General features: G+C 56.8%; 1 protein-coding gene across 10 annotated transcripts in view; it reads left to right on the top strand.

Moving 5' to 3' along the window:
- RAP1GAP (RAP1 GTPase activating protein) overlaps window positions 1-12,902 on the top strand; it is a 52,890-nt gene that overhangs the window by 19,581 nt on the left and 20,407 nt on the right. For 9 of the 10 annotated variants that reach the window (XR_007136509.1, XM_047792316.1, XM_047792322.1 and 6 more), the window contains exons 3-6: window positions 3,404-3,497; window positions 10,325-10,360; window positions 11,317-11,364; window positions 12,612-12,650. Coding sequence is in view for 9 of the 10 variants with exons in the window: in XM_047792316.1 (XP_047648272.1) it covers window positions 3,404-3,497; window positions 10,325-10,360; window positions 11,317-11,364; window positions 12,612-12,650 (217 nt within the window). In the remaining variant the exon portion in view is untranslated. Of the gene's footprint in view, window positions 1-3,403; window positions 3,498-7,738; window positions 7,933-10,324; window positions 10,361-11,316; window positions 11,365-12,611; window positions 12,651-12,902 lie in introns of those variants that run through there. The other variant, XM_047792320.1, reaches the window with a different exon arrangement.

Here is a 12,902-nt window from a genome sequence, read left to right as displayed (position 1 = left end):
CCACGACGGGAACTCCTATTTTATTCTTTTTCATGGCTGAGTAGTATTCCGTTGTGTATGTATACACCACATCTTCTTAATCCAATCATCTGTCTATGGTCATTGAGGTTGTTTCCATGTCTTGACTATTGTGAATAGTGTTGTGATGAACATGCAGGTGCATGTGTCTTTGAAAGATGAGGAGTAAGTGAGGTCATACAAGGGAAGCAGTCCGAGCTGGGTCTGCACGCAGTATGTCCTGCATCAGCATTGGCTGCCATTGCTGCTGTTACTATCATTATTACCTCACTGATGTGACGTGCTGCATCCACATTGGTTGCCCAGGCTGTGAAGTTCAGATCTTTGGCTCCTTAGTGACAAACCTGGGTTCATGTGCCTGCCGTGTCTCATTAACTGTGTAACCTTGGGCAAGGAAATGTACCTTTCTGAGCCTCTGCTTCCTCATGTGTAAAGCAGGTTGTTTTTGAGAACCTGCCTCATTGGGGAGCTCTGAGGATTTTGAAAAATCCTGGAAGGGACAGGAAGGCTGAGGCTTTTGTGATTAGTGTCCTTCTGTCCCTGCAGGGCTGGGGTGGATGGGGGCAGGCCGGGCAGAGCCTCCACTTTGCAGCTCCGTCCTCATCCTGGAGCTGCTCCCTTTCCCTGCCCCTTCAGGTCTCAGCAATGACCTTTCAGGTGGAGGAGTTGCCTGGCCCAGCCAGGAACCAGAAAGCTGAGGGCCTCAGGGCAGGGTTCTGACAGAAGCCAGAGCCCCCTTGTCTTGAGCGACCTACCGAGCCCTGGGCCATTGTGAGCAGTCCCAAGTGACATGGGTAACTGGACCCAGGGAAACTGAAGTGGGTTCTGAGGAGAGCGTGCTAGGGAGCTGCTGCCAGGCTGATCTGCAGTGGCCATGGGCTGAGCCTTGGGGCATGAGAGGGATGGACAGAAGGACAGCACCCAAACAGCTCAATCACAGGCAAAAACACCATTCAGTAGCCAGGGCCACCAAGACAGTGGTCCCCACCATCAAAGGGACCCAGCTTCATGCGGGTTTCAATTCCTGAACTTCATGGCCCCTGGATAGCCTCTGCCCTTCCTCCCACTGGCCCTGGCCTTGCTTAGTCAAGGGCGTGGGCTTTAAATTCTGGCCCTGTCACCCACTTGGTAGGGGAAGTGGCTTCACTGCTCTGAGCTTTAGTTTCTTCATCTCTAAAAATGGGGATACAGGACGGAGTTCCTGTCATGGCTCAGTGGTTAACAAATCCGCCTAGGAACCATGGGGTTGCGGGTTCGATCCCTGGCCTTCCTCAGTGGGTTGAGGATCTGGCGTTGCCATGAGCTGTGGTGTGGGTCACAGATGCAGCTTGGATCCTGAGTTGCTGTGACCCTGGTGTAGGCTGGCGGCTACAGCTCTGCTTGGACCCCTGGCCTGGGAATCTCCATAGGCCACAAGCACAGCCCTAGAAAAGACGAAAAGACCGAAAATAAATAAATAAAATAAATAAATAAATAATTTAAAAATGGGGATAAATAGTGCCAACCTCCTGGCACTGTAGTGAGGGTGTAATGTGCCTGACACAGATCCAGGCACATGCTCGGTCTCACGAGTCCCCATGGCAACCTCAGTGGAATTGGCCTGGACCATTTCTACGGGCCTCTGTCCACTCCGCCTTCCCAAGTCTCTCCCCCATCGCACAGTGTAACCTACAGGAACCTGTGCGTAGGCCGTTCCCTTGCTCACAGAGCTCCAAGGCCTTCCGGTAGCCATTCGTTCATGCATTCACCCATCCATCTAACAAATACTTAATGACACCCTCAGGTAGGGAACCAGAGTTTACCGTGAATGGATGAGTACCAGAGAATTCATTGAGTGAGTCCTTTCCGGGTGCCCAGGCTCTAGGACAAATTTTTTTGGGAAACCCAGGCTGAGAGGGGTGTGTCACTGATGTAAGGTCACACAGTGGGTACGTGCCTGGGAATATCTCCCTGACACAGGCCTACAAGTGCCACTGCCACCGTATCTATCCTCTGGGTCAAGCACTGCCCAGGCAGGGCCCTCTTTTAAGATGCTAGCCCCCCACTCCCCACCCTGGGAGGTGGAGGCATCCAGTGCCTGCAGCTGCGCTACCGACACTTCCTCTGCCTTGTTTCTCCCCGAGGAGCTGGGCCCAGAGGAGCCAGCGACAGGGCTCAGCACTTCCTCGGGGTCTCTCTTTCCTGTGCCAGGTTCCCACAGGCCCTTCCCCTCTTGGGGTGTGGCCGTCCCAGCTCCGCCAGACTCAAGCAGGCCTGGGCCAAATGACTCACCCTCTCAGGCCCAGCTTTGGGTGCAGACACGTCAGGGTGGCCCTAGGCAGTGGGTGGGAGCCAGGCCTGCTTGCCCGGCCCTGGGCAACCTCGGTCCCAGGAACCACCAGGCACTTCCTCTTCCTGACCCCAGAAGTGGCCTCCTCGGCAGGCTTTCTAGGGTAACAGGAGCTGACTTCACACTCACCAGACCTGCTTCCTTTCCTCAGGGAGGGGCATGGGTGTGGCCAAGAGTCTGGGCTGGGAGTCACTCAGGCCTCAGCTCTGCCATTGACCAGCTGTGTGACCTTTGCATGCCTCTGAGTCCTCATCTGTAAAGTGGGAATACCAGCGCAGTGATGAGTCTGTGACCTTAGGCCTAGAAAGAGGGGCTTGGCACAGGGCCTGGCCCATAGTTGGCCCAATGAGTGTCAGTTATTGTTATTGTCATTAATAATAGCAGCAGCCCAGGTGGCCTCTTAGCCTTAGGGCTGTTGTCTCCCTAAAGGCTCCAAGAGGGGTGTATGGAGGCTGGGGTACCTTGCTTAATCCACATGTCGGGGCTCAGCCCTTTACTTGTGTATTTTTTTGGTCTTTTTTTTAGGGCCCCCCCTGTGGCATATAGACATTCCCAGTCTAGGGATTGAATCGGAGCTATAGCTGTCGGGCTACACCACAGCTCACAGCAATGCCAGATCTTTAACCCACTGAGCGAGGCCAAGGATCAAACCTGCGTCCTCATGGATACTAGTTGGGTTCATTACCGCTGAGCCATGATGGGAACTCCCAGGGCTCAGCCCTTTATAGCAGCCCTCACTGCCCCCTGCCGTAGTCTGCCCATCTTCAGAATAGGCTGTGGGCATCCTCTTGTCAGGAATATGCGTTAGGGAGGTCTGATGGAGAGCTTGGAGAGGGACCCTGTCCACTTCTCTGATCTCTGGGGAAGGACAGCCTGTTTGGCAGCCCTGCTGATGAAGCCCCCCTCTCCCACCTCCTGGGGAACCCAGGATCCCCTCCTCCATGAAATCTGTCCCCCTCTAACATTCCCCAACTCTGAGAGTGAATCTGCCTCCCAGAATTCACAAATCTCCCAACTTGGGGCCCTCCTTGACCTCAGACTCTTTTTCTCTTCCAGGAGGAGTGATGGGCAGAACCAGCGCTTCCCTCAGGCACTAGACCTGCCACGAGTGGACTTAGTTCCCTCCCACACTGCTTTGCCCCACCCTAAGGTAAGTGCCCGCCTGCCTCCCCACAGCCCCGGGTCTGGAGACACCCCAGAGCCAAGAGATAACGTGAGAATGACTACTGTGCAGAGGGAAAACCCTCAGGTAGATGCAGCTTGGGGTTTACCCACCAAAAGGGGTACCACCCTTCACCCCAGATGGGCCTGGGACAGTCTCAGAGGGTGAACCAGGGTGCGTAGCACTGTTGGAGGCGGGGGCAAAGCAGCTGGGAATAAACTGGCCAAACAGCTCTTCATGCTTATCTTCAATATCAATACCACCGTCAGTTTCCTCATCTGTGAAGCTCAGTTCACAGGGCTGTTGTGAGAATTAAGTGAATACATGCTGATAAAACAATACCTGGCGCAGAGAAAGAGCCCCTATAAATGAGGCTATTCTTGTTGTTATCATCAAAATCAAATGTTTGTCCAGAACCCGACTGTGTCAACTTTGTGCTGGGCGCTGAGGTGCCAGTAATCAATCTGACACAGACCCTGCCCTCAAGGAGCCATATAGTCTGGTTAGGACATAAATAACTAATCAACGTATACGGTGTCAAACACCAGTAGTAACCACTAGCATTTGCTGAGATTTACTATGTGTCAGGTTGGTACTGAATGCTTTCCACACCGTATCTCCTTTCGTCCTCAAACTGTAAGCACAATATACTTATATTTGTGCTCTTACTAGTCCCATTTTGCAGATGAGAAAATCGAGGCTCAGAGAGGTTACGTTACTTGCTCAAAGACACCCAGGTAGAAGGTGATGGGGCTAGGACCAGAACTCTGACCAGAGTGCCCAGTCTGGTGTCTTCTCTAAAGCAGAGGGTGATAAACTCTCACTTTTACTGTTTCTAAAACACGTCCATAGATATCATGCTTCTTGTCCCTTCATCAAACTGTGGGTTTGATCCCTGGCCTGGTTCAGAGGTTCAGGACCTGAAGTTGCTGCAAGGTGTGGCAGCGTAGGTTACAGATCCAGGGTTGGTGCGGCTGTGGCATAGGCCAGCAGCTGCAGCTCCAGTTCCACCCCTAGCCCAGGAACTTCCATATGCTGCAGTTGTGGCCCTAAACAAACAAGCAAACAATCCCAAAGAATCAAACAAAAAACCAACACACTTTGGGTAGTAGGCCTTCTCCAGATGAGGATCCAGATGCTCAGAGAGGCGAAGTGGTTTTCCCAAGGTCACACAGCCAGGAAAAAGCAGAGGCAGGATCTGCCAAGCTCCTCTCCCATTGCTCTGACCTGGAGCAGGGGCCATGTCCCTCTGCGAGGCTGGGAGGGCCCGTGGCCAAGGAATGGGATCCTTTAGCAGAATCACTACTTCCGAGGGAGTCCCAAACTCAGGTCCCCATATGGGGGTTCTTGAGATCCTCTCCTGCTGTCGGTGCCTGGGCAATAGCCAAGTCTGGGCCACGTGGATCCCAGGACTTGGCAGGACAGAGGTGACTCCATGGAAGCTGGGTTTAGGACTGAGGCTCCCGGTCCCTCTCCCCCTAAGCACCTGGGAGGAGGCCTAGGTTCACATACCTTCCCTGGGCCTCAGGGTTCCCGTCAGAAAAATGAGGGTTAGAATAGCCCATCATTCTGAGTCCTGCTGGCTCACACAGCCTGGGACTGGCCTTCTCAGCTTAGCTCTGAGCTGCCTTCCCTCAGGCCTCCTGGCCTCTGCCCAGTTTGGCTAAAAGCCTCTGCTTGTGCCAGTATGGCCCAGACGGCTACAGCTCCAAACTGCCCCACCCCACAGCCTCCCCACCTCCCACCTCAGAATCAAGACACAGTCTGCATCATTCTCCTTTGACAGGTAAGGAAACCAGGACCCAGAGAGACTGAGGGATCTGGTCTGGCTCCCCAGCAAACCAGTGTTGGGCTGAGGGGTGCCAGGTCTGTGAGCCCTTCTCTATCCCCCTCCTCGAGATTTGTGCACATGCCTAATGTTGATGGTGAAGCCAGTCCGAGGGGGCAAGGGACCTCTCTGTGCAATGGGCAGATCCCAGCCCCTCTCCGGGCCTCAGTTTCTCATCTCTAATACGGAGGTGACAATTCCTTCTCTACCCACCTTATCAGCTTGCAATTGGGTGACTCTGAAAGTAACTTTGGAAAGTTGAAATTAGGAAGCTGAATTATTATCAGCATCATTATGTCCCCAGGACAAGACACCCAGAAAGGACATCCCCCCTCTTTGGGAAGCCACATTTGTATAGACACTGAGCTATCCGAGACCCTCCTACCCTGCCCTTCTGGGATTTAGGAATCTGCACACATCTACATACACGGCTTAACCACACATACATGCGTGGGTACCTTCACGTGTTTGCACACGTGTCTCCATTCAGAGACGTGCACATGGACACATGCATGTGTAGACAGATACACATACCCACAATGTCTATGCACGCACAGCCACATCTGGTTTCAGAGTCACCCCCTCCACACACACGACTGCATGCACACATGTGCACACCCTCCAGTGCTGGCACGCAGACATCTCCGGTGATGCGAGGAGGTCTTGCCTCCTCCCAGTGTGGGAATGAATGTTTCTCTGGCTGCATTTCGATGGGTGCCCGGAAGCGCTGAGGCCTGGAAGTGCCTGCATGAATCAATATTTGCTGCTGTTAATTATTAAAAACAAAGCTACACCGTGTCTGGAACACACATCTCCTGAGTTCCCACTGGCTTCCTGGGCTCCAATCTGATCCAGGGCCAGGTCTGGGGGAAAGGAAGGCGCAGAGCCTTCCTTCCAGGAGCCCTTGGCCCTGGAGATGGGCAGCGGTGGTTAGGTGCCAGCAGCTCCTTCAGGAAGCTGGAGAGGGGTTGGGTTCTGAGTTGGTGGGCAGCCCTGCCCCACAGGGTCCAAAGCAGCTGATGTTGACTTGGCCACAGCTCAGGAAGCAACTGCCGCTTCCCAGCATCTGTCTGGGGAGGGGGTGCCGAGGCCCTGCCCCCAAGTGTACAGTGGCAGACAGAGGGGGTGGCAGGGACTCACTCAGATCAACTCAGCAAGCTGTAGCAAGGCCAGAACTAAAACCCCCATTTTTTTTTTTTTTTTTTTTTGCTTTCTAGGACCGCTCCCACACCATATGGAGGTTCTCAGGCTAGGGGTCTAATCAGAGCTACAGCTGCTGGCCTATGCCACGGCCACAGCAACGCAGGATTTGAGCCGGGTCTGCCACCTACACCACAGCTCAGCTCACGGCAACACAGGATCCTTAACCCACTGAGCGAGGCCAGGGATTGAACCCACAACCTCATAAACCCACATATTTTGAAGTCTTCTCCTTGCGTGGGCGCCTTGGTAGACACTGTTCCCTCTCTCTCCAAGGATCTGCATGGGGTATGGGCCTGGGGCCTGGGGAGGGGAGGGTACAGGCCAGCCACTGTCAAGCATTAGGGGGTGTGTGACGGTAAAGAGGAGGGAGAGGAGAGAACTCCCAGCCTACCCCTGGATTCCTGGTTCTGCCTTTTCCTAGCTTTAAGATCTTGAGCATGATTTTATCTCTTGGGATCAGTAATCTTTTCCTTTTCTTTTTTTCATTTTTAGGGCCACACCGGTGGCATATGTAAGTTCCCAGGCTAGGGGTCGAATCGGAGATGTAGCTACTGGCATACACCACAGCCACAGCAACGCCGAATCTGAGCCGCATCTGCGACCTACATCACAGCTCATGGCAACGCAGGATCCTTAACTCACTGAGCCAGGCCAGGGATGAACCTGCATCCTCATGGGTACTAGTCAGTTTCGTTTCCGCTGAGCCACGATGGGAACTCCAGGGATCAGTTTTCTCTTCTGTAAAATGGGGATGACACTCATACCTCCTGAGTTGTGAGGAGAGGATGAGATTTGCAAAAGGTCCAACATTAAGGAGATGCTCAAGAAAAGCCCTCTGTCTCCCCTCAACTTCCTCCCGGGCTTCACAGCCCAGCCCAAGAAGCCCGTCCAGGACGCCCTCAGGCGGGGTACCCAGAGATTGGGAAGACAGAAGAGACGGGATAAGGACGCCTTGGAGAACTGGCGGGGTGGAGGTCCAAAGAGCCCGCGCGCCGAAAAGCGCCCAGCGTCCTAGCAAGAGCGCGCAGGCGCAGTGTCCGGGACCGCACCAGGGGCGGGGCCTCCTGTGTCCCCGCCCCGGATCTGCGAAGCCCCGCCCCGGTCCCCCGCGCCGCTGGTACCTGGCGCCCCGCCCCCTGAGGGCCCGGCCGCCGGGCGAGCCCAGCGCAGGCAGCGCGCCGCCGGAGCCCGAGCCGGGAGCGCGGAGCTCGGCGCTGTGGGGCCCGGGCCAGGGCTCGTGCGGGCCGGAGCCGGCCGGGCCAGCTGAGCCAGCTGAAGCGCCTCCGGGGTGGGGGCCGGGGCCGGGCCGGGCCCAGGATGGCGCAGCCGCGGCCCCAGGCTCCCCCCGGCCGTCCACGGAGGGGATCGCTGCCCGCTGGGGCTGGTTGGCAGGTGAGGACCAGGGCAAAGGCGGCCTGGCCGAGGGGCTCTGCAGGAGACGGGTCAGCCCAACTTCCTCGGAACCCGGCAGGCTCTGCCCCAGCCAGGGCGGGTGTGCGAGGCTCAGTCATGGAGGGTGTGTTAGCTTCTGAGCTGACACCCGGCCACCGCAGCCACGGGGCACACCCCTGCCCTGGGGTCCCTGGCCTTGGGCTCTTTGTGCGGCTGCCTATGGAACAGAGTGCCTATGGTAGCACTGTGGCTCTGGGCTACATGGGCACTGTGTGTGTGTGTTCCTATGTTCGTGTGTGTATGTTCACGTATGTGTTCGTGTGTGTGTTCGTGTGTGTGTGTGTGTGTGTGTGTGTGTGTGTGTACTAGTCTCAGGACCACTTCATCCACCCCCTTCCCCCTTTAGGAGGGGTCTGAATGTCACAGCATAACTTTGCTTGGTGCCCTGGGACACTTTGCTCACAGCCTTCCATGTGTCAGAGCGTCTGAGGCACTAGTGAGGCTTTATCTGTGGGTGTCACTTGTTGCTGTGTGTGCTCTGGGTACCATGTGTCAGTGTTTATGTGGTTGTGACTCCCAGTGCATTGTTCCTGGCCATGTTAGGTCACCCTGAGTGGGGTACTCTAGGGGACATCAGTGCACTCGTGTCACTCATGCTGAGATTGTGCTGGACCGAGGTTGTGTGGTTAACCCAGGCACAGATGCCGATGTTGCTGTGGTCCAAGGTGTTGTGCTGCCTGTGGGATTGTTTCTTCCAAGCTTAGAGGTTTGGGTGTGGCCATAGAGGATCGTGGGTCAGCATCTCCTGCATTTTACAGAGTAGATTTTGCCTTTGTGGGCAGGCCTCACAGTGGGCACATGGGGTGTCCGTGTCTCGTGATCTTTAACAGAGCTCTGTGCCCATGTGCGTGCACACGCATGCATGTGCGTGTGTGTCTGTGTGTGGTTTGGTGCCCCTCATCCTTGGTGATTAACCACTCCCAGAATTGCTGCATGCTTTTTCTTTTTCTCAAAACTCGTTTCGTGTCATAGGATCAAGTCTGTCACGTCTGTTACCTATGGTGTGTGGCTCTGATGGAAAAGGACTTGTGCGTGGGATTGGGGCTCTGGCTCAGTTCCCATGAACATACCTGCCTGTATCTGCGAGCACATGTTATTGGCGCACTGATGTGAGAGTGGTTTTGTGGTGTTGGTGTGACTTTGTGTGCAATTACCAGTGTAATTGCGCAGATCTGCATGGGGGGGGTTGCATTCGTGTGTCTGGCTTTTGCAGGACATGGACCTGTGTTTGTGTGAGTGAGAGTGCTGTTGTGTGACGTAGGATGCTAACATGTGAGCTTGTATGTTAGCATATTGCTCTGAGTGTAAGAACTGGTGTGCACAGATCTGGTAGGTTTCTGTGTGTTTGCTTTCTTTGGTACAGTGAGACGGTGTTTAAATATTGGTGTGCAGGCCTGTGTGTGTTTGAGCAAGAGAAAGAGAGAAAGGAGGGGGGGAGCATGTGTTTCCTGGTGCACAACCCCATAGCACATGTGCGTGTGAGCTCAGGCGGTGCCCCCACTGGACAGCAGGATCGACTGAATTGAGGCCTTGGAAGTGCTGGGGGAGGGGCGAGCTCCTAGAGACTCTGGGGCTTCCCAGGCCCAGCCCCCAGCCCAGCCAGCCGGCAAGGATGCCGCCTTCCAGGAAGGCTCGTAGGGAGTTGGCGCTGGAGAGGCTGAAGCTGCCAAGCACAGCTGGCAGATGCCCGGATTAACCCTGCATGTGCCCTGGCCAGCCTCAGGAGAGGCTGGCTGGAGTGGGAGGGGGGAGGAGGGTGTGTGTGGCCTCACACACAGGTGTTGGGCCAAAGGGGCATCCCAGCGTTCCCTCTCCCATCCTGCCCCCCAGCCCACAGTGCCTGGGGCGGGGGAGGGTGAGATCCTCCTTCCAGGAGAGGTGGGTGCAACCGCAGACTCTCCTCAGGAGCCCAGTGGGCTCATCTCTGGAGCTGGGACCTGGGGCTCTTCTGAGGGGTCCATGGACCAATCCTGGCAATTCCAACCTTGCAGTGACATGGGGGAGATGTGTCTTGCCCCAAGGGTCATGACCCTCTTTGTCTGAGACAGCGGCCTCCTCCTTTGGGGAGGGGGACTGGGTGGGGTGGGCTGCCTGGGGAGGGCGAGTGGCTCTGGGCAGACTTCACTTGGCAGTTGGTCAAACTTTGCTGGTCAGTGGCAGAGAGCCCTATCCTACGACGTCCCCTCTACTTCCTCTTGCTGCTCTGACAGGTCCACGGGACTTGGTCAGAGTTGGGGGCCCAGGAGGGTGTGGGCAGGTGGAGACTCCTCAGGGACTTGGCAGGCTCAGCTGGGCTACGCTGGGCTGACCTGTCTCCCTGTCTCTCTTGCAGAACACAGATCTGTTTGAGATGATTGAAAAGATGCAGGTGAGGTGGGCTCTGGGAGCCACAGAGGGGGCTGGGCCGGGGTGGGGGGCTTGCTGCATCTCTAGCCCTGCCTCTCTAAGGATGGGCCAGGAGCCCTCGTGCCAGGAGGAGATGGTGGCAGGGCATTGTCCAGATCCCGCTGCCTGGGGGTCAGAAGGGAGGATGGGGACTGGTGGTGCCCAGGGCCCAGGCCCACTTGCATCTCCCCAGCTCCCATCCCCGTTCAGTTCACCCCCACCTACATGCACCATCTCCCATCTCCCAAGAGGCGCACCGCCTCCCCCCCCCCGCCCCTAGGAAGGGAGGAGGGACAGATTCCCCCGGCACAGGGCCACCAGAGGCTGGGCTGCAGATAGGGGGAGGTACCAATGAACCAGGCACCCACCGCACCCCCGCCTGACCCCTGCCCATCCTCCACTCCAGCCCTGGTCTTCCAGGCCCTCGTCTCTTTCTGCTGGGGTAGGTGTTGGGAGGTGGGCGGGGGACTTGAACAAACCTCAGGAGTTTGCCCCACGTCAGTTCACCCTGCAGACCCTCTCTCCTGCCCCCTTCCTGTTTCTCTGCTTCTCTTAGTCTTTCTGTCTCCACCCCTTCCCCTCCTTCTCTCTTTCTCCCCCTCTCTCTCCCCATCTCTCCCTCTCCCTCTCAACAACACATATCTGTGTAGATGCAATGGCCTCCTTCCGCAGTTCACACGCGCACACACACACACAAGCATGCACACCACCCCTGCCCCTACTCCCAGCGGCGACCAGAGCCCCCAGCCCTCCCTGCTGCTGCTGCCAGCCTCCCTCAGCCCAGGTTACCTCCAAGAGGGCCAGCCCTGCAGAGGCCCGGGTATCCCAGCCGGCCAGCACCCTGCCCTGGGAGCACCAGCACATCACCATCCGCCTGGAAGGCAGCCTGGTGGTGGGCCCAGGAGGGGTGTAATGGGATGTGCTCCCTTCTCTTTGCAGGGAAGCAGGATGGATGAACAACGATGCTCCTTCCCACCACCCCTCAAAGTAGGTCTGAATCCACCCACGCCACCCTTCTGGGGACTGTCAGCTTCCTGAGCAGCAGTGCTCTCCAAAGAGCTTGGGGATGGAGGGGGAGGGGGAGGCAGACCCCCTCTCTAGGGGTGGGGCCTGGGCCTGGGAAGCATTGTCCCAGCTGCCCAGCCAAGCAGCCAGCCCAGGAGAACCTGGCACCCTTTACTCACTTTGAGCCAGGTGCTGGGGCCAAGGGTATACTCAGCCCCTGCCCTCGAGGAGTCTGAGATGTGGAGAACCCCCCTTGCTTAGCCCTGAGCCCCTCATTCCAGCCCCTCCCCACCCCACCTCCACCACTGTAAACTCACCCTGCCACTCCAGGCTCCCCCACCCCCAGATCGAAGCCCTGTCCCTCAAAACAGCCCGCTGTAAAATGTTTCCCTTGAAACCAGTTACGATCAGCAGTTGCAGGAAGACTCAAACCCAGGTCCCAGGAGGCTTATGCTCCCCCCTCCATGGGGGTCCTGCCTAGAAAGGCTGAGGGGGAGGGGGACAGAGGGGAAGATCGGGAAGGGTAGCCTGCTGGCCTTTCACGAAGAGACTCAGCAGGCTGGGGACCGAAGGAGGTGTGAGGAGACTCTCCAGACCCAGGATTTTCTGGGTGGGAGCTGCCTGGCCCCTCCAGATAGGCATACGGTCCTATGGTTGGTGACTGGGACCCCAGCGGGCCTAGGAGAATGGGCCCAGGGCTGGAAGGTTGACGGCCAAATGGGGTTCATGAGCACAAGACTGATGCTTTGTCCAGAACAGGGGTTCTTTAAGTGTAGTCCTCAGACTAGCAGCAGCAGCAGCATCACCTGGGGGCTTGTTGGCATGTAAATTCTTGGGCTCCACCCAAACCCACAGCATCAGAAAGTCTGGGCCCCGGGGTGGGGGGGGGGGGGCAGAGCAATCTGTGTTTCATAAGCCCTCCAGGCCATGCTGATGCACTGAGAACCACTGGTCCAGAGGTTTCTTCTGAGGGTGCGGGAAGTGAGCCTCCTTTTTTCCAGGCAGAAGGAGACCCAGAAGGGGCTGCCAGCACTCAGTGAGCTAAGCCTGCCTGAGCCCCTGCCTTGTGTGGTCACCCCCCATAGGGAGATGAGGATGCAGCCCCCTCTGTGCCCCCCAAGCCCCAGCCCAGGGCTGCTGGCTGAACAATAGCGTCCTGGGGTGGGGGCTGGAAGTAAAGGGAGCGGACCTCAGCCCAGCCGGGCCCCTGCCCTGCTTGTGTTTTGCAGACGGAGGAGGACTACATTCCCTACCCGAGTGTCCACGAGGTAACCACCAGTGGGACCCGGCTGACCCCATCTCCATCCCTAGCCCGGGAGGCACTCAGTCAGGCAGCGGACACTTGGCTCCTTCTCCCTGCCCACAGCCTGACCGCAAGCCTTGCTGTGGGCACTGGAGACTCAGTTTACGGGCCCAAGAATTCAGAGCCCACTTGAACCCTTAGGTGTCAGCCAAACATGTCAGCCTCTCAGCCAAGATCATGCTCCCAGTTCTACCTGTCCCCACACCCCCATCCTTTG

This window comes from Phacochoerus africanus, chromosome 8, assembly GCF_016906955.1.
Source record: "Phacochoerus africanus isolate WHEZ1 chromosome 8, ROS_Pafr_v1, whole genome shotgun sequence".
In the NCBI taxonomy this organism is placed as follows: domain Eukaryota; kingdom Metazoa; phylum Chordata; class Mammalia; order Artiodactyla; family Suidae; genus Phacochoerus; species Phacochoerus africanus.
Note: the sequence above shows the minus strand (reverse complement) of the source record. Positions and strands in the feature narration are given on the sequence as shown.